The sequence below is a fragment of the Mobula birostris genome, chromosome 31 (assembly GCF_030028105.1).
Source record: "Mobula birostris isolate sMobBir1 chromosome 31, sMobBir1.hap1, whole genome shotgun sequence".
Taxonomy (NCBI): domain Eukaryota; kingdom Metazoa; phylum Chordata; class Chondrichthyes; order Myliobatiformes; family Myliobatidae; genus Mobula; species Mobula birostris.
Window position 1 is genome coordinate 24097977 of NC_092400.1, and position 20651 is coordinate 24118627.

General features: G+C 47.1%; 1 protein-coding gene across 2 annotated transcripts in view; it reads right to left on the bottom strand.

Annotated features, from left to right (window-relative positions):
- Positions 1-12665, bottom strand: part of thoc5 (THO complex 5) — a 60916-nt gene extending 48251 nt beyond the window's left edge. For both annotated transcript variants that reach the window (XM_072247573.1, XM_072247574.1), the window contains exons 1-6: positions 12475-12665; positions 8910-9053; positions 6762-6875; positions 5363-5460; positions 2216-2362; positions 772-886 (exon numbers count right to left, since the gene is read on the bottom strand). In XM_072247573.1, coding sequence (XP_072103674.1) covers positions 772-886; positions 2216-2362; positions 5363-5460; positions 6762-6875; positions 8910-9053; positions 12475-12576 — 720 coding nt within the window. In that variant the 5' untranslated portion in view covers positions 12577-12665. The remainder of the gene's footprint in view (positions 1-771; positions 887-2215; positions 2363-5362; positions 5461-6761; positions 6876-8909; positions 9054-12474) is intronic.
- Between the last annotated feature and the right edge of the window lie 7986 nt (positions 12666-20651).

A 20651-nucleotide genomic window follows, 5' to 3' on the forward strand; every position in this document is an offset into this window, starting at 1 on the left:
GTAGAGGGAAGATACCCGGTATGTAGAAGGGAAGATACCCGGTACGTAGAGGGAAGATACCCGGTACGTAGAGGGAAGATACCCGGTACGTAGAGGGAAGATACCCGGTATGTAGAGGGAAGATACCCGGTATGTAGAAGGGGCTGTGATAGGTGGAAGCAAGTAAGTGAAGGATAGATGTAAGATGGAACCAGCAGAAGGGGTGGGAAAGGTAAACTAAAGGAGAAGAGATCCATATGCCTAGGTATCTGGGTGATAGGCAGAATGGAACCAGAACCAGGTGGAAGAGAGTCTCTGGTACAGGGTTGCGTTACAGCAGGGACTCCCAAACTGTTTTTATGCCATGGACCAATATTAATAAGCAAGGGGCCTGTGGACTCCAGGTTGGGAACTCCTGACTTACAGTATTTGTGGCTCAGGTACATTGTTCAGAAATGTAAATGGCAGAATTAACATTTGGTTTAAGAATGTCTGGCGTAAATTTCAATGAAACACTGAATTCTTAAAACTCCAAAGTTATAAACATGTAGCTTGAGCTTCAGGAAGGCTGGAGCCTGTCAATTACTGATGACATGACAGTATCTGTATTGCAATTTTCTCCCATTATTATTAAGCAAAATATATTGAATGCAGGATTTTATTTCACTGGAGGGTGTACATGGATTGAACTACACTTACATCATCACTCACCAGCAAAAAAAAAAATTCAATTATTATCGTACTGTTAAAAATGTTGATTCGTGTGGAGCTCAGCAACAGCTTTTCCCTCACCTGCATAATAGCATTGAGTCGTGGCTGTAGGCTGCTTAAATATTCTTTTTTGATTTCAATGTCCTTCATAATTTTCTCCTTATTCGCTAGTGATTCTTTGTATTTTTCTGCCAACCTAAAACAAAAATAAGTAAGAATCAAACTCAGATAGGCAGATATTCTTAGGGTACGAAGATAATAAGTAACTGATTAGGATTCACCTCCAAGAGGACCACAGCCTTGCCGTTGGGTTTGGAAGCTTGTGTGCCTCAATGACCCAGAGAGCTATGTCTGCTGGAGTCAGGCTTTATGCTTTGGCTCTTGGTAGGGTCACATACCAAACATGTCAAAGGATAGAGGCCAGAATAAGAGTAGTCCACCAGTTCTCCAGGTTCGAGGGGTTCAGCTCGGGGCTAACAACCCTGACTGGTCAAATAGAACTGTTACAGAAACAGCAATGAAGAATCCTCCTACACCTGAGTGGCCAAAGACAGACAGAGATGGAGGATCTTCACTGCTGCCCTAAGTGCCAGCAGGCATAAAAGGCAATAACTAAGATTAGCATTCAACACAAAAATAAACTAAAATCTCTATAAAGGGAATAAAGGTAGCCAGATGAATCTGAAAAACAAATAGAAATATAACTTTATGGAGTTAAGGAATACCACATTTAAGAAGATGCCACTGATATCACAGTAAAGGATGTATTAAAGAAACAATATGCATAAAATTTGGTTTTATTTACTTACTTATTTACTGAAATACAACATCAAATTGCCCCTTCTAACCCTTTGAGCCGGGCTGCCCTGCAATCCCCCACTTTAACCCTAGCCTAATCACAGGGCAATTTACAATGACCAATTAACTTACCAACTGGAATGTCTTTGGACTGTAGGAGGAAACGCACGTGGTGATGGGGAGAACTTGTCTGCAAGTCCACTGGAGGCCAGTTCTGGGGTTGGAGTACTGTCTGTGGTTGTGTGTGGGAGGGAGAAATGGAGCTTGTTTTGCTACACACATCAAAGTTGCTGGTAAACACAGCAGGTCAGGCAGCATCTGTAGGAAGAGGTGCAGTTGACGTTTCAGGCCGAGACCCTTCGTCCTGAAATGTCGACTGCACCTCTTCCTACAGATGCTGCCTGACCTGCTGCGTTCACCAGCAACTTTGATGTGTGTTGCTTGAATTTCCAGCATCTGCAGAATTCCTGTTGTTTCAGCTTGTTTTGCTGTTTGTTTTGTTGCTTGCATGTTCTGTGTTGTTCTGTCGAGTACTGTGGGCATGCTATGTTGGCACTGGAATGTGTGACGACAATTGCCGCCTACTCCCAACACATCCTTAAATTGCGTTGGTTGTTAACACAAAAGACACATTGCACTCTATGTTTTGATGCGCATGTGAAAAATGAATGAATCTCAAACTGAATCTGTGATGATATCAAACCTGGATTCAATAACGGCTCCTTACCTTTTACGCTGTTCAAGTTCCCAGTCCAAACGGGATAGAGTTTGCTGATGGGGATCATTCATTGTTAAAGTCGGCTTGCTAATTTCTGTTGGAGCATCTTTATAGAATTCCTCCACGTTCACCAAGTCAATCTCTTCATGTTTCGATCTAAAAGATAATACCAGCGGTAAAAAAATTCAAAATAAGCGCAAAACAATGTTTATCTCTAACGACAAATACATCTGACATCAAATACAGCGATCAGAGTCAAGTGGCTTGTATAGTTGATCTGCAACTTCCAACTCCCTACATGAGTAGACTGATTCATGATCTTGGTGTATATCATCCAGAGAAGAAACTGTATTACAACCCTGAGGCTTCTTGTGTAGCACCAACTGGAAATGAAATCAGGGTAGAAGGTGCATGGGAAAACTACCACATCCAGTTTCCCTCAAATCACACAAGATTCTCATTTGGACAATTATTACAAATCTCACACTGTAGCTGAAACTCCATTCCCAACGATGTTGTCTGATCACTTTTACTATCGTGCACCACGATGGTTCAAAGCTCATAATTACCTTGTTGAAGGAATAGGTAACAGATGCCCGTAATTCCACGAATAATGAAAACACTGCTTGTACTATATAAAGTGACAAACACAAAATGCTGGAGCAACTCAATAGGTCAGGCAGCATCTATAGAAATGAATAAAAAGCTCGAGGGGGAGGGGAAAGACTCTAGCTGGAAGGTGCTGGGTGAAGAAGGAATCTGATAGGAGAGGAGAGTGGACAATAGGAGGAGGAGACAGGGGAAAGTAACAAGCAGCTGAGAAGAGGTAAAAGGTCAGAGTGTGGAATGGGGGGCAGCGGGAGGTGGTGTTTGTTTAACTGGAAGGAGAAATCGATATTCATGCCATCAGGTTGAAGGCTACCCAGACAGAATATAAGGTGTTGCTCCTCTGCCCTGAAGGTGGCCTCATCCTGGCACAAGATGAGGCCATGGACCAACACGTTGGAACGGGAATGGGAATGGGAATTAAAATGTTTGGCCATCGGGAAGTTCCTCTTGTGGGAGATGGAGGCGGAAGAGCTCGATGAAGCAGTTCCTCAATTTATAGTAAGTTTTTAGGGAAGGCCGCATCGGGAGCACCAGACTTTACCAGGCTGTAAAAGTTTCAATTATTATCTATCTAAGCTTAATAATCATTTTAACTACACCAAACAAGGGTGAAATACACAAGATTATGCACTGAAAGTCAGTGAATTAAGATGTTAACTTTCTCTCTCTCGCTTTCAAATATATGGACTGATCTGCCAGGTATTTTCAGAATTTTTTCTTCTTTTAAAAAGTGGATTACCACAACATTGAAGCTATTTGTTACCAGTTCACTAAGTAATACTTTAGTTGTCTGTTATACCAGCAGTCCCCAACCACTGGGCGGCGGACCGGTACTGGGCTGCAAAGCATGTGCTACCAGGCGCAAGGAAACAATGTGATTTTGCGATATGAGTCAGCTGCACCTTTCCTCATTCCCTGTCACGTCCACTGCTGAACTTGAATGCACGCGAGGTCATTACGCCCGCGTCATCCATGTCAGCACGGGAAGGAGATCAACTCTTCCAGCTTGCATATGACGGCGGGCTGAAAAGTATGTTTGACATAACATCTCTGCCGGCATTCTGGATCAAAGTCAAGGCTAAATATCCTGAGATAGCCACGAAAGCACTGAAAACATTGCTTCCATTTCCAACATATCTCTGCAACGAAAACTAAATTGCGAAATAGACTGGACATAAGGAATCCCGTTCGAGTATCGCTGTCTCCAATCACCCCTTGATGGCACCATGTTGTTGCAGGGAAACAAGCCCAGGACTCCCACAGATTCAGTGATATTGGTGTGTTGCAATGATTTTATATGTTCATACGGGGAAAATATGTGCTGTGTGTTTAGTATCCAAACGTTACTTAAAATGTTATGATGCTATTGACTTATAAGTGGCTTATATAACCATATAACAATTACAGCATGGAAACAGGCCATCTCTGCCTTTCAAGTCCGTGCCGAACGCTACTCTCACCTAGTCCCACTGACCGGCACTCAGCCCATAACCCTCCATTCCTTTCCTGTCCATATACCTATCCAATTTTTCTTCAAATGATAATATCGAACCTGCCTCTACCACTTCTACTGGAAGTTTGTTCAACACTTACTACAAGTTCCCCTGGTAATTGACTTATCACTATATTCATGCGAGGAAAATACGTGTTGCGTGTTTCATATTAAATTCGTTAGATAAACACTTTTAGAAACGAAATTGAGTGTATTAGCCACTTATCACCTATATTCCGGTCGTGATTAACCTCCCCCCCGAACAGAATTGCCAACAACGATTTGTAGAAAAAAAAATCGGCACGTACGCGCATACGCAAGGCATGCATGCACACATAGGTGCCTGCTCAAGGCTTCACAGTCATGGTAGTCTTTCTCGGGGTAAATGCAACATATTTGACTGCTACTCTTGTCCGCTGGCAACCCTACCCACCCCCCCCACCCCGGGTCGGCCGGTCGTAAGAATATTGTCAATAACAAACCGGCCCGCGGTGCAAAAAAGGTTGGGGACCCCTGTGTTATACCACACTTAATTACCAGATTTTAAACATTTTACTTAGAATTGACAACATCATAGAAAACAGGTGCAGGAGTAGGCAATTCGGACCTTCGAGCCTGCACCGCCATTCAGTATGACCATGGCTGATCATCCAACTCAGAACCCTGTACCTGCCTTCTCTCCATACTCCCTGATCCCTGTAGCCACAAGGGCCATATCTAACTCGCTCTTAAATATAGCCAATGAACTAGCCTCAGCTGTTTCCTGTGGCAGAGAATTCCACAGATTCACCACTCTCTGAGTGAAGAAGTTTTTCCTCATCTCGGTCCTAAAAGGTTTCCTCTTTATCCTTAAACTGTGACCCCTTGTTCTGGACTTCCCCAACATCGGGAACAATCTTCCTGCACCTAGCCTGTCCAATTCCTTTAGAATTTTATACGTTTCAATAAGATCTCCCCTTCAATCTTCTAAATTCCAATTCTAAATCACTACAATAAGTTATGTGATTTCAATAAAAGCAAATAACAGAATATTAGAAATGAAAGGGGAAACTCACTTGAACTCCAAGCACTTTGTGATTTCTTTTTGAAGATGCATCACCTCATACAGAAGATTCTGAAGTTGAAGATGAAGAGCATCCACCTTCTGTTTGGCCTGTAAAACAGCTTGCACCTCTAATATCCGAAACAAACTTATTTACATTACTACTTCAAAAACTGTCACTTTACAATGCGGACAAAATGCCGGAGAAACTCAGCAGGTCAGGCTCCTCTATGGATGGGAATAAACAGTCAGTGTTTCGGGTCGAGACCCTTCATCAGGATCAATGCTAATGAAGGTTCTTGGCCCAAAACACCAGCTGTTTATTTCCCTCCATAGATGCTGCTGACTTGCTGAGTTTTTCCAGCATTTGTGTATGCTGTTCAAGATTTGCAGCATCTCTTGCATTTATGATTTTACAAAGGGGGTTTGCCATCTCTTGGGTATGGGGCTAGCAACCCCATCTCGTAAAAACCCAGAGCTACAGGAACACCAAAGACCTCACCCCTGGGAGAGGAAGGATTTTCGCTTAGAAGACACCAAGATGGGCTGCATCTGGAGACAAGTTTAAAGACTTGCCCAGGACGGAGGACCAAAGCCACAGTAGGGATGATGGTCTTAAGTAAGTTAACACCAGGCAGAACACCTAAATATATGGAAGAACGATACCATTTGACTGGTTTAAAGCAAACTGGCTTGAACTTAATATGATGGAAGAGTAAATTGCTTTGTACAATTTTGCAGGTTCAATAAGGTTGTTGTAGCTGGAGGGTGGTAATAGGGGCAAGCTCCCACTGTCCATTAAATGCCCCCAGTGGCATGCAGCTCAAATAGCCTCTGACAACCAAGTCCTGCTCCTGGACTTCACGTGTGGCTTAGCTACTAAGCCCAGCGGAACTGTTTCTACTGACAGGAGAAGGGGCAAAGGCAGGTTACTGGGCGCCTTAAAACCAATCGCTTTGGGCAGATTGGGCTTATCAGCCATGGCTGGCAGCTCTTCAAATAGAAGGAGACTCTGATCGCAAACCTCCACTGCCTTGTGTTTACACCCACTCACGAGGAAGGCTTCCGGAGTAAACCCCGAGGGAAAAATCCGGAGCTGGAGTCCCTAACACAGTCCTACATACTGACTGGTAACTCCTGTGACGCTGCTGGTGCTGGTTTCTGCCACTCCTTTGAGTTCATCAGGTGCGGGGAGAGGGGGAGCTTGCTACATGGGCGACTGCTTGCTCTGCATATCGTACTGCCCAGGCTTGCCTATCTATTCAGCTAGGACGCAATATCTATGGCCAACTCTGACTGATGGAGGCCTGACAGACAATTTTGCAACACACTGTAAAAATAAAGCAAATGTTCCCATTAACTGATATTTATTTTGCCCCATTCCATCCCATCTTCACGTTCGTAGTACTTACCTCATGTGTTTGATCGCGGCCTTTTTTTAATCTGATGTGAGCCAAGCGGTTCAGCTTCTTTAGAGTCATGAAGTGAATGCAACTTTGGATCCGCCGCTCGTCGATCTCTGCTGCCTGCAGAAGAACACACGAGAACTGAAGCAACACAGACAAAATGCTGGAGGAACTCAGCAGGTCAGGCAGCATCTGCGGAAATGAATAAAGAATCGATGTTTCGAGCTGAGACCCTTCATCAGGACTTTGGGGGGGGGGGGGAAGAGAGGGGAAACTGCCTGAATTAAACAATTGACAGGAAGCAGGCTGGCTGAAAGGTGACAGGTGGGCGGGAAAGGCCAAGGGCTGGAGAAGAAAGAATCTGATAGGAGAGGAGAATGGGACGGAGGAGGAGACCCCCGGGGGGTGGTTGGGGGTGGGGAGTAATAGACAGGTGAGAAGGAGTAAAAGGTCTGAGTAGGGAATAGAGGAAGTAGAGGGAAGGGAAATTTTGTTCATCGGAAGGAGAAATCGATATTCATACCATCAGGTTGGAGGGTACCCAAACAGAATGCACGCTCCTCTACCCTGATGGTGGCCTCATCTTGGCACAAGAGAAGGCCATGAATTGACACGATGGAATAGAAATGGGAATTTGAATTAAAATATTTGGCCACCGGGAAGCCCCACTTGTGGAGGTGCTCAACGAAGCGGTACCTCAATTTACGACGGGTCTCACCAACGTAGAGGAGACCGTAGCGGGAGCACCGGACCACAAAGGTGACCCCAGTGGATTTGCAGGTGAAATGCTGCCTCTGCTGGAAGGGCTGCTTGGGGCCCTGAATGGAGGCGAGGGAGGAGATGGATGGGCAGGTGTTACACTTAGGCAGTTTGCAGGGATAAGTGCCGGGAGGGAGAGTAGTTTGGTTGGGAGGAATGGACAAGGGAATCACTGAAGGGGAAATCCCTGCTGAAAGCCGTGGGTGGTGGGGGAGAGGTAAAGATATGTTTAGCGGTAGGATCCCTTTGGAGATGGCAGAAGCTGTGGAAGATAATGCATTGGACGCAGAGGGTGACGGGATGGTAGGTAAGGACAAGAGGGAGTTTATCACTATTGTGGCAGTGGGAAGACATAGGGTAAGCATGGATGTACAGGAAGTGGAGGAGATGTGGATGAGGGCAGCATCAATGGTGGAGGAAGGGAAACCCCATTCTTTGAAGGAGGAGGACATCTCTGATGTCCTGGAATGGGAAGCTGCATCCTGGGAACCGATGCGGCAGAGGTGAAGAAACTGAGAAAAGGGAACAGTAGTTTTACAGGAGGTAGGGTGGGAAGAGGTAGAGTCCAGATGGCTGTGGGAATCAGCAGGTTTGTGCGCATGCGCCGGTCATGCGTGCAGCCAGTTACAATTGCTCCGTAGTTTCTTACTTTTTAACTGTAACGAAAACCAATTTCCCCCGGGATCGATAAAGTATGACTATAAAAGTCGTTGTTTGACAGTTTCTCTCCAGAGATGGAGGCAGAAAGATGAAGAAAGGGGAGGGAGGTGCCAGAGATGGACCAAGTGAATTTAAGGGCAGGGAGGAAGTTAGAGGCAACATTGATAAAATTGACAAGCTCAGCATGGTTAATGATCAGACTGCTTAAACCTTATTTAAAAGGTCACAAATCAAGTTTCAGCAATTTTGTATTTTTTTTAAACAAAGGAGATTCTGCAGATGCTGGAAATCCAAAGCAACACACACAAATGCTGGAGGAACTCAGCAGGTCAGGCAGCATCTATGAAAAAGAGTAAACAGTCGATGTTTCAGGTTGAGATCCATCTTCAGGACTGAAGAGGAAATTTTTTTGCTTTTTTTAACCTTCGCTTTAATTAATACATTCTTCGCAGAGTAATCCTGACTATATTAGACCGTTTCACCAACCTCCATTTCTTTGTCCTTACACACAATTATGGTTCACCACAGGAGACAAGATTAATTTAGGGACCCACACTCCTTGGTACAGCGAATGCTTGAGGTCTCTGCATAAGAACACAAACCACTTCCCTCATACAAGCAGCACTAACTGTACTCGTCTAGGATCCAAGCTGTGGAGGTACAGACATTCGGCAGACCTTTAAGTCATTCAATATTTTTGAAAATTATTCTTACTTAGTGTGACTGGATACTTACAGCATCTTTTCCTCCTTTACTCTTCAGCTCATGAATCTCAGCCATCAACCTTTGAAGATCTTCGCATGTTTTCTTGTAGAGATCGTAGTCTTTGGCAGGGTCTCTCATCTCCACCTCTGCTTCCTCACTATAAGATCTGTTCTCCTAAAACAAACATGCATTTCAGTATTCCAGTCAATAGTATCAGGTGAGCCAATAGATTTGATGCAGGCGAGCACACGCTAATTTAACTGAATAAGCACAATGACTTTTGACAGGAATTAACAGCGTGCAGGATGACAGATCTTGCTTGACCCTGAAGGTCTTAATAGTGTCCTGTAGGATCTGTTGTGGGAACCTGCTCTTTGTGATGTTTATAAATGACTTGCATGAGGAATTGAGGGTGGGTTAGTAAGTCTACAGAAGACACCAAGGCTGGAGGTGTTGTGGGCCGCTTTGGAAAGGTTGGGTACGGGCTGAAACGTGGCGGTGGGGTCTAGGCCCAGAACGACAGGGCCTGGGTTCCAGAGCAAGGAACGACCCTGTGTTTGGCCGATTTAAACGCCAGGCCAGATGAATTGAAAAGGCAGGGTGTTGGGGCCAGAGGCAAGGGGCCGGCAGGTTCTGCTCGGTGCTCTGCGACATTTACTTTGCTGCACTGAGAGTGAGGTTGTGAGTCTGCTCGGGGCTGCGTGACGTTTACTATGTACTGAGCTGAGGCTGTGGCCCCGCTCCAAGCTCTGTGTCTGCTCGGGGCTTCGTGTACTGAGCTGTGGCTGTGGCCCTGCTCCGAGCTTTGTGTCTGCGGGCTGCGTGACGTTTACTATGTACTGAGCTGAGGCTGTGGCCCCGCTCCAAGCTTTGTGTCTGCGGGCTGCGTGACATTACTGAGCTGAGGCTGTGGCCCCGCTCCGAGCTTTCTATCTGAGGACTCATCTTCGTTCTAAATGCTGTTTGCTTACTTTTATTGTTTGCACAATTTGTTTTCTCTCTCTCTCTCTGCACATTGGGTGTTTGTCATTTTTTATGGGTTTCTTGTTTAGTGGCTGGCTGGAAGGAAACGAATCTCAAGGTTGTATAATGTATACGTACTTTGAACTTTGACAATAGTGAAGATTATAGCAGAGGGGTTGGGGGGTGCTAGTAATGAGGGATGATATCCTAAAAGACTTCAAATGAGGCCATATGGGTAGAGCTTAAAAATAAAAGGGGCACCAGATTAGTTTATCGACGGATTCACCAGGGTGCATGAAAATTCTCCCTTGCCAGAAGCTCACAAAGTAAACAGTATAAACGGTAATAATAAATACAAGAATAAATAAAGGAACAAATGTTGAAAAATAGTGCAATCGGGAGCTGTTTAAACAGAAATGCTAAGGTGATGATAATAGAATAACTACGAGAAGCAGACTCGAGATTCAGAGAATGTGGCAGCATCCCCAGGAAGGGGAGGTGGAAGAGGTGATTAGTTCAGGTAGCAGTGAGGAAGATGTTCTTGAGTCTGCTGTCCCAGCTTTCAAACTCCTGTATCTTCTCGTCCTCCAAGAAGACCACAGCCTTGCCATGGTTTGGAGGCTTGCATGCCTCAATGACACAGACAGCTATGCTGGCTGGAGTCAGGACTTTATGCTTTGTCTCTTGGAAGGGTCCCCCATGCCAAACAGGTCAAAGGGCAGGGGCCAGACAAAGAGTGCTCCAGGTTCGGGGGTTCAGCTCAGGGCTAACAACCCTGACCGGTGAAACAAAACTGTTACGGAATCAGCAATGAAGAATCCTTCTACATCTGAGAGCGACAGTATTCTTGAGTCTCCACCGGGGACTTGTGTGACTGAAAACCAAGGGGAAGCTACTGACATGATGAAGGAAGCCCTGAACACCGCCAGAGATGGAGGACCTTCATTGCTGCCCTAAACGCCAGCGGCGTTTAAAAGTGATGCATGTGGTAGATAGTTATTTTAGTAAGGTGTTGGACAAAGTTCCTCACAGTTGACTCATCCAGAAAGTTGTAAGGCACGGAAATTTGGCTTTGTGGATTTGAAACTGGCTTGCTCAAAGAAAGCAGAGCGTGGTAGTGGATATAGTGTATTCTGCCTAGAGGATGGTGACTACTAGTGCTCTGCAGGGATCTGTTCTGGGATCCCTTGCTCTTTCTGATCTTTACAAATGGCTCGGATGAGGAATTGGAGGGGTGGGTAAGTATGTCGACAGATGACACGAAGGTTGGAGGTGTTGCGGTTATTGTAAGTTAAAATTAGATCTAAACGGGATGCAGAGTGGGGCAGAGAAGTGGCAGATGGAGTTCAAGATGGAAAAGTGTGAAGTGATGCACCTTTGGAGATCGAACTCGAAAGCAGTGTACAAGGATTCTTAGCACTGTGGAGGAAGACAGGGATCTAAGTCCATAAATCCCTCAAAGTGCCATGCAAGTCGATAGGATGGTTAACACAAGATATAGGAACAGAATTAGGCCATTTGGCCCTCAGTTTTGACATGGCTGATCCATTAATCATCTCAGCCCAAATCACCTGCCTTCTCCTCGTATCCCTTCATGCCCTAACCAATCAAGAAACTACCAACCTTTGCCTTAAATAGCCATAAAGGCTTGGCCTCCACGGCTGCCTGTGGCAATGAATTTCACAGATTCACCTCTCTCTGGCTAAAGAAATTTCTCCTCACCTCCATTCTAAATGGACGGCCCACTACTCTGAGGATGTGGCCTCTGGTTCCAGGGTCTCCCACAATAGGAAACATCCTCTCCACGTCCACTCATCAAGACCTTTCAGCATTCGATACGTTTCAATTAGTCCACCCCCCAATTAGGATAAGAAGGAATATGGCGTATGGTTCTTCATCGGTTGTGGGATTGAGATCAAGAGCTGCAGCTCTATAAAACTCTAAGTTAGACCACACTTGGAATATTGAATTCAGCTCTAGTTGCCTCATTATAGGAAGGATGTGAAAGTTTCACAGAAGGTGCAGAGGAGCTTTATACCAGGATGCAGCATGGACTAGATGGAGATGTGTAAGATAACAAAGACGTAGGTAGGGTAGACAGCCAGTACCCATTTCCCAGGGTGGCAACGGGCTAACACCAGATCACATCCTTTTAAGGCGAGTGGAAGACAGTTTAGGGGAGATGTCAGAGGTAGAGCATTTTTTAAACAAAGAGTGCCAAGAGCCGGTAACGCACTGCCAGGGGTGGTGGTACAGCCTGATACCCTGGGGACATTTAAAAGAGCCTTAGATAGGCACAAGGGTGTAAGAATAATACGGGGAAGGGGGTCATGGTTGTGTGGGAGAGGGGGGTTAGATTGATCGTGTAGTAGGTTGAAAGGTGGGCGGAAGAGCCCCTACTGTACTGTACAATTCTACGGGTGAGGACAAAAGTAATGGCCAGGGTGGCAGGCATTTTTAACGATACTGTTAGATTTCCTGAGGCACCCAAGGAAGGTGAACAGTGTGGAAGGACGTGGCGAGCCAGTGACCGAATGGACAGCGTTTACCGCTCTTCTGCAGATTCCGTCCGTCCGTCCGACCGGAGCCCCAGGCCCCGCTGCCGCCTGCACCTCCTGCTCATTGCCCCCACCTGGTCGCCATCACCTCGACCCTTCCTGGGTTCCTTCTCCACGGCGCCGCCCTCGCTCCGGATTACTTTGGTTTTTCTTTTCTTCACCGATTCCGTGGACATTGCGGGGCTCCGACTCCAAACAACAACCCGGAAGAGCTTTGCGCTCCGACGGAAGGGGACAGTCACGGCGAGGGGCGCACGGTCAGGGAATGGAGGAGTCCTCCCCGCCTGCCTGGGGCGCTGGAGCTCGGAGTCTGCTCCTCCCCGCCTGCCTGGGGCGCTGGAGCTCGGAGTCTGCTCCTCCCCGCCTGCCTGGGGCGCTGGAGCTCGGAGTCTGCTCCTCCCCGCCTGCCTGGGGCGCTGGAGCTCGGAGACTGGTCCTCCCCACCTGCGTGCGGCGCTGGAGCTCGGAGACTGGTCCTCCCCGCCTGCCTGGGGCGCTGGAGCTCGGAGACTGGTCCTCCCCACCTGCGTGCGGCGCTGGAGCTCGGAGACTGGTCCTCCCCACCTGCATGCGGCGCTGGAGCTCGGAGACTGGTCCTCCCCGCCTGCCTGGGGCGCTGGAGCTCGGAGACTGGTCCTCCCCGCCTGCGTGCGGCGCTGGAGCTCGGAGACTGGTCCTCCCCGCCTGCCTGGGGCGCTGGAGCTCGGAGACTGGTCCTCCCCACCTGCGTGCGGCGCTGGAGCTCGGAGACTGGTCCTCCCTGCCTGGGGCGCTGGAGCTCGGAGACTGGTCCTCCCCACCTGCATGCGGCGCTGGAGCTCGGAGACTGGTCCTCCCCGCCTGCCTGGGGCGCTGGAGCTCGGAGTCTGCTCCTCCCCGCCTGCCTGGGGCGCTGGAGCTCGGAGACTGGTCCTCCCCACCTGCGTGCGGCGCTGGAGCTCGGAGACTGGTCCTCCCCGCCTGCCTGGGGCGCTGGAGCTCGGAGACTGGTCCTCCCCACCTGCGTGCGGCGCTGGAGCTCGGAGACTGGTCCTCCCTGCCTGGGGCGCTGGAGCTCGGAGACTGGTCCTCCCCACCTGCATGCGGCGCTGGAGCTCGGAGACTGGTCCTCCCCGCCTGCCTGGGGCGCTGGAGCTCGGAGACTGGTCCTCCCCCGCCTGCGTGCGGCGCTGGAGCTCGGAGACTGGTCCTCCCCGCCTGCCTGGGGCGCTGGAGCTCGGAGACTGGTCCTCCCCACCTGCGTGCGGCGCTGGAGCTCGGAGACTGGTCCTCCCTGCCTGGGGCGCTGGAGCTCGGAGACTGGTCCTCCCCACCTGCATGCGGCGCTGGAGCTCGGAGACTGGTCCTCCCCGCCTGCCTGGGGCGCTGGAGCTCGGAGACTGGTCCTCCCCGCCTGCCTGGGGCGCTGGAGCTCGGAGTCTGGTGCTCCCCACCTGCCTGGGGCGCTGCGGCTGCTGAGAGCGGAAGAGTTTCCCGTCCATCGCCTGCGGGAGGCGCTGTTGGAGAAGAGACGAGGAACCCTTGAAATGATAAATTTTTTTACATTTCAATGCACGGGCAAAAAATATGATTTTTTTGTTTGTAATTACAAACAATTTCATGAACTGGATTCTGCCCCTATCTTAATCAAGTTGTGGTTTTGTTACTGAGAGAGTAAAATTATGTTGTTGTGGTCTTTGGATCATACTCATTGAAATGTTCAGTTGCTTTAGTTAACTCCAGGAAAAGTTCTGGGACAAATTAAGCCATAACGTCTCTGGCAAATAATTGAACAGTTATTAAAATTATTTTTTCCCAGCTGGGAAAGTAACTTACAAGTCACAGTTGACTTTATTGCGATATGCACAAGTAAATTTGTACACAGGTGCAATTAAAAACCTATTTACAGCAGTGTTACAGGCGCGTAAGTAGCATTTACAAGAAAATATAAATCAACCATAAAACTGGAAATTACTATTTGCAAACAAATTACCAGCAAAAAGCAGGTTTGACCTGCCTTCCTGCTGAGTAGTGCTGGTCAGGTGCCAAGTGAATTAAAAGACTCAGAGTGTGCTTGTTAACTTTCTCTGTTTGGTTTTGTCATTGTGACATTATCAGCTCAAACTGGGGCAACAGAATAAGCTGCTGGAGGAACTTGGTGGGTCCAGCAGCTGCTGTGGAGACTGGAGGGTGGTTGAAGTTCAGGTTGAGAATCCCACATCATACATTGGTCAATGTACTGAGGTTTAGTATCTATAGAGTTACCTACTAGTGTTTAGGGCAGCAATGAAGGTCTTCCATCTCCAGTGGTGCTCATGGCTTCCTTCACCGTGTCAGTAGCTTCCTTGCAGTTAACTGTCGGTCACACAAGTCCCGGGTGGAGACTCAGGAATACCGTCACACTTAGATGTAGAAGGATTCTTCATTGCTGTTTCTGTAACAATTTTGTTTGACCAGTCAGGCTTGTTAGCCCTGAGCTGAACCCCCGAACTTGGAGGATCGGTGGAGCACTCTTAGTCTGGCCTCTACCCTTTGACCTGTTTGGCATGGGTCACTGCAGCAAAAGCCAAAGCATAAAGTCCTGACTCCAGCCAACATAGCTCTCTGGGTCACTGAGGCACACACACACACACACACACGCACGCACACACACACCCGTCCTCATCGAGGGATCACAAGTGGAAAGGGTGAGCAATTTACCATAAAATAAGTTATGGGAGCAGAATTAGGCCATGTGGCCCATCGAGTCTGCTCCGCCATTTTGTCATGGCTGATCCAATTTTCCTCTCAGCCCCAATCTCCTGCCTTTTCCCCGTATCCCATCATGCCCTGACCAATCAAGAATCTATCAACTACACCAGGCTCAAAGACAGCTTCTCTCCTGGCTCTTGAATGGAATTGCAGACACACATTCATCTGCAGACTGCTGAGAACTACCTGTTCTTGCCAATAACACCCATGCACCATCAATCTGCAGGCCATGTCACTCAGGGAGTTGGGCTGTAATATATTTTTGAGTGAGACTGTATATTTTACTTGTTATCTTGCGTGTTATTTGTCTTGAAGGAGGGACTCGGCCCGAAACGTCGACTGTTTATCCATTTCCATAGATGCTGCCTGACCTGCTGAGTTCCCCCAGCGTTCTGAGTGTGTTGCTCTGGATTTCCAGTCTTTCTTGTCTTTATGAGGTACTACAAGACCATACGACAAAGGAGAAGAAGTCGGCCATTCGGCCCATTGAGTCTGCTCCACCATTTTATCATGAGCTGATCCACTCTCCCATTTAGTCCCACTTCCCTGCCTTCTCACCATAACATTTGATGCCCTGGCTACTCAGATACCTACCAATCTCTGCCTTAAATACACCCAATGACTTGGCCTCCACTGCTGCCTGTGGCAACAAATTCCATAGATTCACCACCCTCTGTCTAAAAAAATTTCTTCGCATTATGTTCTGAATGGGCACCCTCCAATCCTGAGGTCATGCCCTCTCGTACTAGACAACCCTCTCATGGGAAATAACTTTTCCACATCCACTCTGTCCATGCCTTTCAACATTCGAAATGTTTCTATGAGGTCTCCCCTCATTCTTCTAAACTCCAAGGAATACAGTCCAAGAGCGGACAAACGTTCCTCATATGTTAACCCTCTCATTCCCGGAATCATTCTAGTGAATCTTCTCTGTACCCTCTCCAACGTCAGCACATCCTTTCTTAAATAAGGAGACCAAAACTGCCCACAGTACTCCAAGTGAGGTCTCACCAGCACCTTATAGAGCCTCAACATCACATCCCTGCTCCTATACTCTATTCCTCTAGAAATGAATGCCAACATTGCATTCGCCTTCTTCACCACCGACTCAACCTGGAGGTTAACCTTAAGGGTATCCTGTACGAGGACTCCCAAGTCCCGTTGCATCTCCGAACTTTGAATTCTTTCCCCATTTAAATAATAGTCTGCCCGTTTATTTTTTCTGCCAAAGTGCATAACCATACACTTTCCAACATTGTACTTCATTTGCCACTTCTCTGCCCATTCTTCCAATCTATCCAAGTCTCTCTGCAGACTCTCCATTTCCTCAGCACTACCAGCCCCTCCACCTATCTTCGTATCGTCAGCAAACTTAGCCACAAAGTCATCTATTCCATAATCCAAATCGTTGATGTACAATGTAAAAAGAAGTGGCCCCAACAAGGACCCCTGTGGAACACCACTGGTAACCGGCAGCCAACCAGAATAGGATCCTTTTATTCCCACTCTCTGTTTCCTGCCAATCAGCCAACGCTCTATCCACGTATGTAACTTTCCCGTAATTCCATGGGCTCTTATCTTGTCAAGTAGCCTCATGTGTGGCACCTTGTCAAAGGCCTTCTGAAAATCCAAATATACAACATCCACTGCATCTCCCTTGTCTAGCCTACTGGTAATTTCCTCAAAAAATTGTAATAGGTTTGTATGTGTGCTTTGTGCTGTGTGTGACTGTTGGTGTTGTGTTTTGCACCTTGGCCCCAGAGTAACGCTGTTTTGTTTGGCTGTATTCATGGGTATTCATGTATAGCTGAATGATAATTAAACTTCAACTTGAACTACAACTACTACTTGACACAACTATTGTTGACAGAATTTCAGGTGGTGACGAGAAGGTGTACAAGAGTGGGATAGATCAGCTGGTTGAGTGGTGTTGCTGCAACAACCACGTGCTCAACGTCAGGACTGATTGTGGACTTCAGAAAGGTTAAGATGAAGACACACACACACACACACACACACACACACACACACACACACACACACACACACACACACACACACACACACACACCTGTCCTCATCAAGGGATCACAAGTGGAAAGGGTGAGCAATTTACCATAAAATAAGTTATGGGAGCAGAATTAGGCCATGTGGCCCATCGAGTCTGCTCTGCCATTTTGTCATGGCTGATCCAATTTTCCTCTCAGCCCCAATCTCTTACCTTTTCCCCGTATCCCATCATGCCCTGACCAATCAAGAATCTATCAACTTCCGGTTTAAATATACGTAAAGACTTGATCTTCACAGCTGCCTGTGGCAATGAATTACACAGATTCACCACTCTCTGGCTAAAGATATTTCTCTTCATCTCCATTCAAAAATGATGCCCCTCTATTCTGAGGAGTCCCCTCTGGTCTTAGACTCTCCCACCATAGGAAACATCCTCTCCAATCCACTCAAACAAGGCCTTTCACCATTTGAAAGGTTTGAATGAGGTCACCCCCTCATTCTTCTGACATCCAGTGAATACAGGCCATGAGCTATCAAACGCTCTTCATATGACAAGCCATTCAATCCTGGAATCAGTTCCGTAATCCTCCTTTGAGCCCTCTCCAGCTTCAGCATATCCATTCTTGGATAAGGAGCCCAGAACTGTTCACAATACTCCAAGTGAGGCCTCACCAGTGCTTTATAAAGTCTCAACATTACATCTTTGCTTTTATATTCTAGCCCTCTTGAAATGAATGCTAACGGTGCATTTGTATTCCTCACCACAGACTCAACCTGCAAATTAACCTTTAGGAAATCCTGCACAGATACTCCCAAGACTATTTGTGCTCCAGTTTTTTATATTTTTCCTCTACTTTTTATTAGTCAACCTTTTCATTTCTTGTACTAAAGTACGTGACCTTACACCCTGGAGTCCATCTGCCACTTTTTTGCCCATTCTCCTAATCTGTCTCAAATCCTTCTGTAGCCTCTCTACTTCCTCAAAACTACCTACCTCTCCACCTATCTTTGTATCATTTGCAAACTTTGCAACAAAGCCATCAATTCCATGATCCGAATCATTGACATATAATGTATAAAGAATTGTCCCCACACAGTCCCCTGTGGAACACCACTAGTCACCGGCAGCCAGTCAGAAAAGTCTCCCTTTATTCCTCCTCTTTACCTCCTACCATCAGGCACTGCTTTATCCATGTTAGAATCCTTCTTGTAATACCATGGCCTTGTTAAACAGCTCATGTGCGGCACCTTGTCAAATGCCTGAAAATCCAAGTACACAACATCAACCAATTCTCCATTGTCTATCCTGCTTGTTATTTCTTCAAAATATTCCAACAGATTGTTAGGCAAGGTTTTCCCTTCAGGAAATCATGCTGACTACAGCCCATTTTATCATGTGCCTTTCAAGTTCCTGGGTGTCAACATCTCTTGAGGATCTATCCTGGGCCCAACATATTGGTGCGATTACAAAGAAGACATGACTGTGGCTATATTTCATTAGGAGTTTGAGGAGATTTGGTACGTCACGAAAGACGCTCGCGATTTTCTACGGATGTACTGTGGAGAGCGTTCTAACTGGCTGCATCACCGGGTGGCATGGGGGAGGGGAGGGGAGGGGGTGGAGGTCAACGCACAGGATTGAACTAAGCAGCAGGAAGTTGTGAACTCAGTCAGCTCCATCCTGGGCACTCGCCTCCCTTGAAGGAGCGATGCCTCAAAAAGACGGCATCCATCATTAAGGACCCCCACCACCCGGGACATGCCCTCTTCTCATTGCTACCATCAGGGAGGAGGTACAGAAGCCTGAAGACACACACTCAATGATTCAGGAACAGCTTCTTCCCCTCTGCCATCCGATTTCTGAATACTACATCACTACTATTTTTTCCCTGTCTTTTCAGTGTCTCTCAACTCACAATAAGCTCATTTCCAAAATTATCTTTCAACTTTAATGTTACAAACCTAAAGAATTGAAATACCTTAAACGTTTTTATGTTTGGCAGACCGTTGGGAAGGAAGGTTAGAGTCACAGTCATAGAAAAGTACAGCACAGTAAAAGGCCATTTGGCCCATCTAGTCCACGCTGAAACCTTTTAAACTGCCTACTCCCATCGACTCGCACTGGGGCCTTAGCCCTCCATACCCCTACCATCTACGTACCTGTTCAAACTTCCATTAAAAACATCGAAAGTGAGCTCATATGCACCACGTGTGGGCAGCTCATTTCACACTCTTACAAACCTCATGTTCCCCTCAAACATTTCACCTTGCACCCTTAAACATTTCACCTCTCGCCCTTAACTCACAATCTCTGGTTGTAGTCCCACCCATCCTCAGTGAAAAAAGCCTTCTAGCATTTATCCTATTGATACGCATCACAATTTTAAATACCTCTATCAAAACTCCTCTTTGTCTTCTACGTTCTAAGGAATAAAGTCCAAATCTATTCAATCTTTCCTTATAGCTCAGGCCCTCCAGACCTGGCAACGTCCTTGTAAATTGTTTTTGTACTCTTTCAACCTCATTTACATCTTTCCTGTAGGTTAGTGACCAAAAGAAGGCGGAGCTTAGGAGGATTAATGGGGCCAAACGCCGACTTCTTTGCTTGCATCTTCAGAAACAGCTCTATTTCTATCTTTAATATCTCTATTTTTCCCTTTCAGGGTTCTTTTGAAGACCCTGACCTGGAGTTACACGCTATGGTTCTTTGTGGGAATGGGTCCTGCTCTCGGGGTTTCACAACTGACTATTGTTCGGTACGCCAAGGGCTCGGCCTAAGATCTCCGCTCACCTTCGGATGACCGAGTTTTCGTAGCTCTGGAGACAGGCAGTCGGAAGTCAGTGTCCGGGCAGGAGATCGGTGTGTCATGCTAGATGGAAGATCTAGGGCTGTGCGCCCAGAGACCCGAGATCTTTGGGCACAGAGCTGAGAAAAAGCGATGCAATGGACTTTTAACACCATAAACCAGCGAGTTGTTTGTTATATCTCCCCTCTCGCTGTGAAACGGAGACATCTCTTTCTCCCTTATTAGGAAGAGAGAGAGCCTGTGGTATGTCAAATACCGGGTGAACAAGTAGTCTTTGGAGTACTGCAAGTCTGTGTCTTTGCTGTTGTCTTGCTCACGCTTGAGTGCTTGATGGCGGGTGCCAATGCTTTTTTTTGCCGGTGGGGGGAGTGGGGATTGTTGCTTGCTGCTGCTTGCGTGTGTAAGGGGGTTTCGACTTTTATGTTACTGCGGAGGCTAATTAAAATGGCGTCTTTGTTATGTTAATCTGGGGAATGCAGCTTTGTTGTGTTAAACGCTGAGAAAGTTTGCGCAAGCAGCTTGTTTTTGCTTTAGAGTGTGATAAGAAAGTGCTATTAACCAATTGGGATAGTTGTTATGGTTTTGGTGTATTTGAAGATACTGTATGCGCGGGGTTTTGGGGGAGGAGGCGAGAGAGTGAGACAGAGGATGGACCAGGTGCTGTGAGTCCGCTAACGGGGTCGGACCCGAGCGGGACGTTCGGC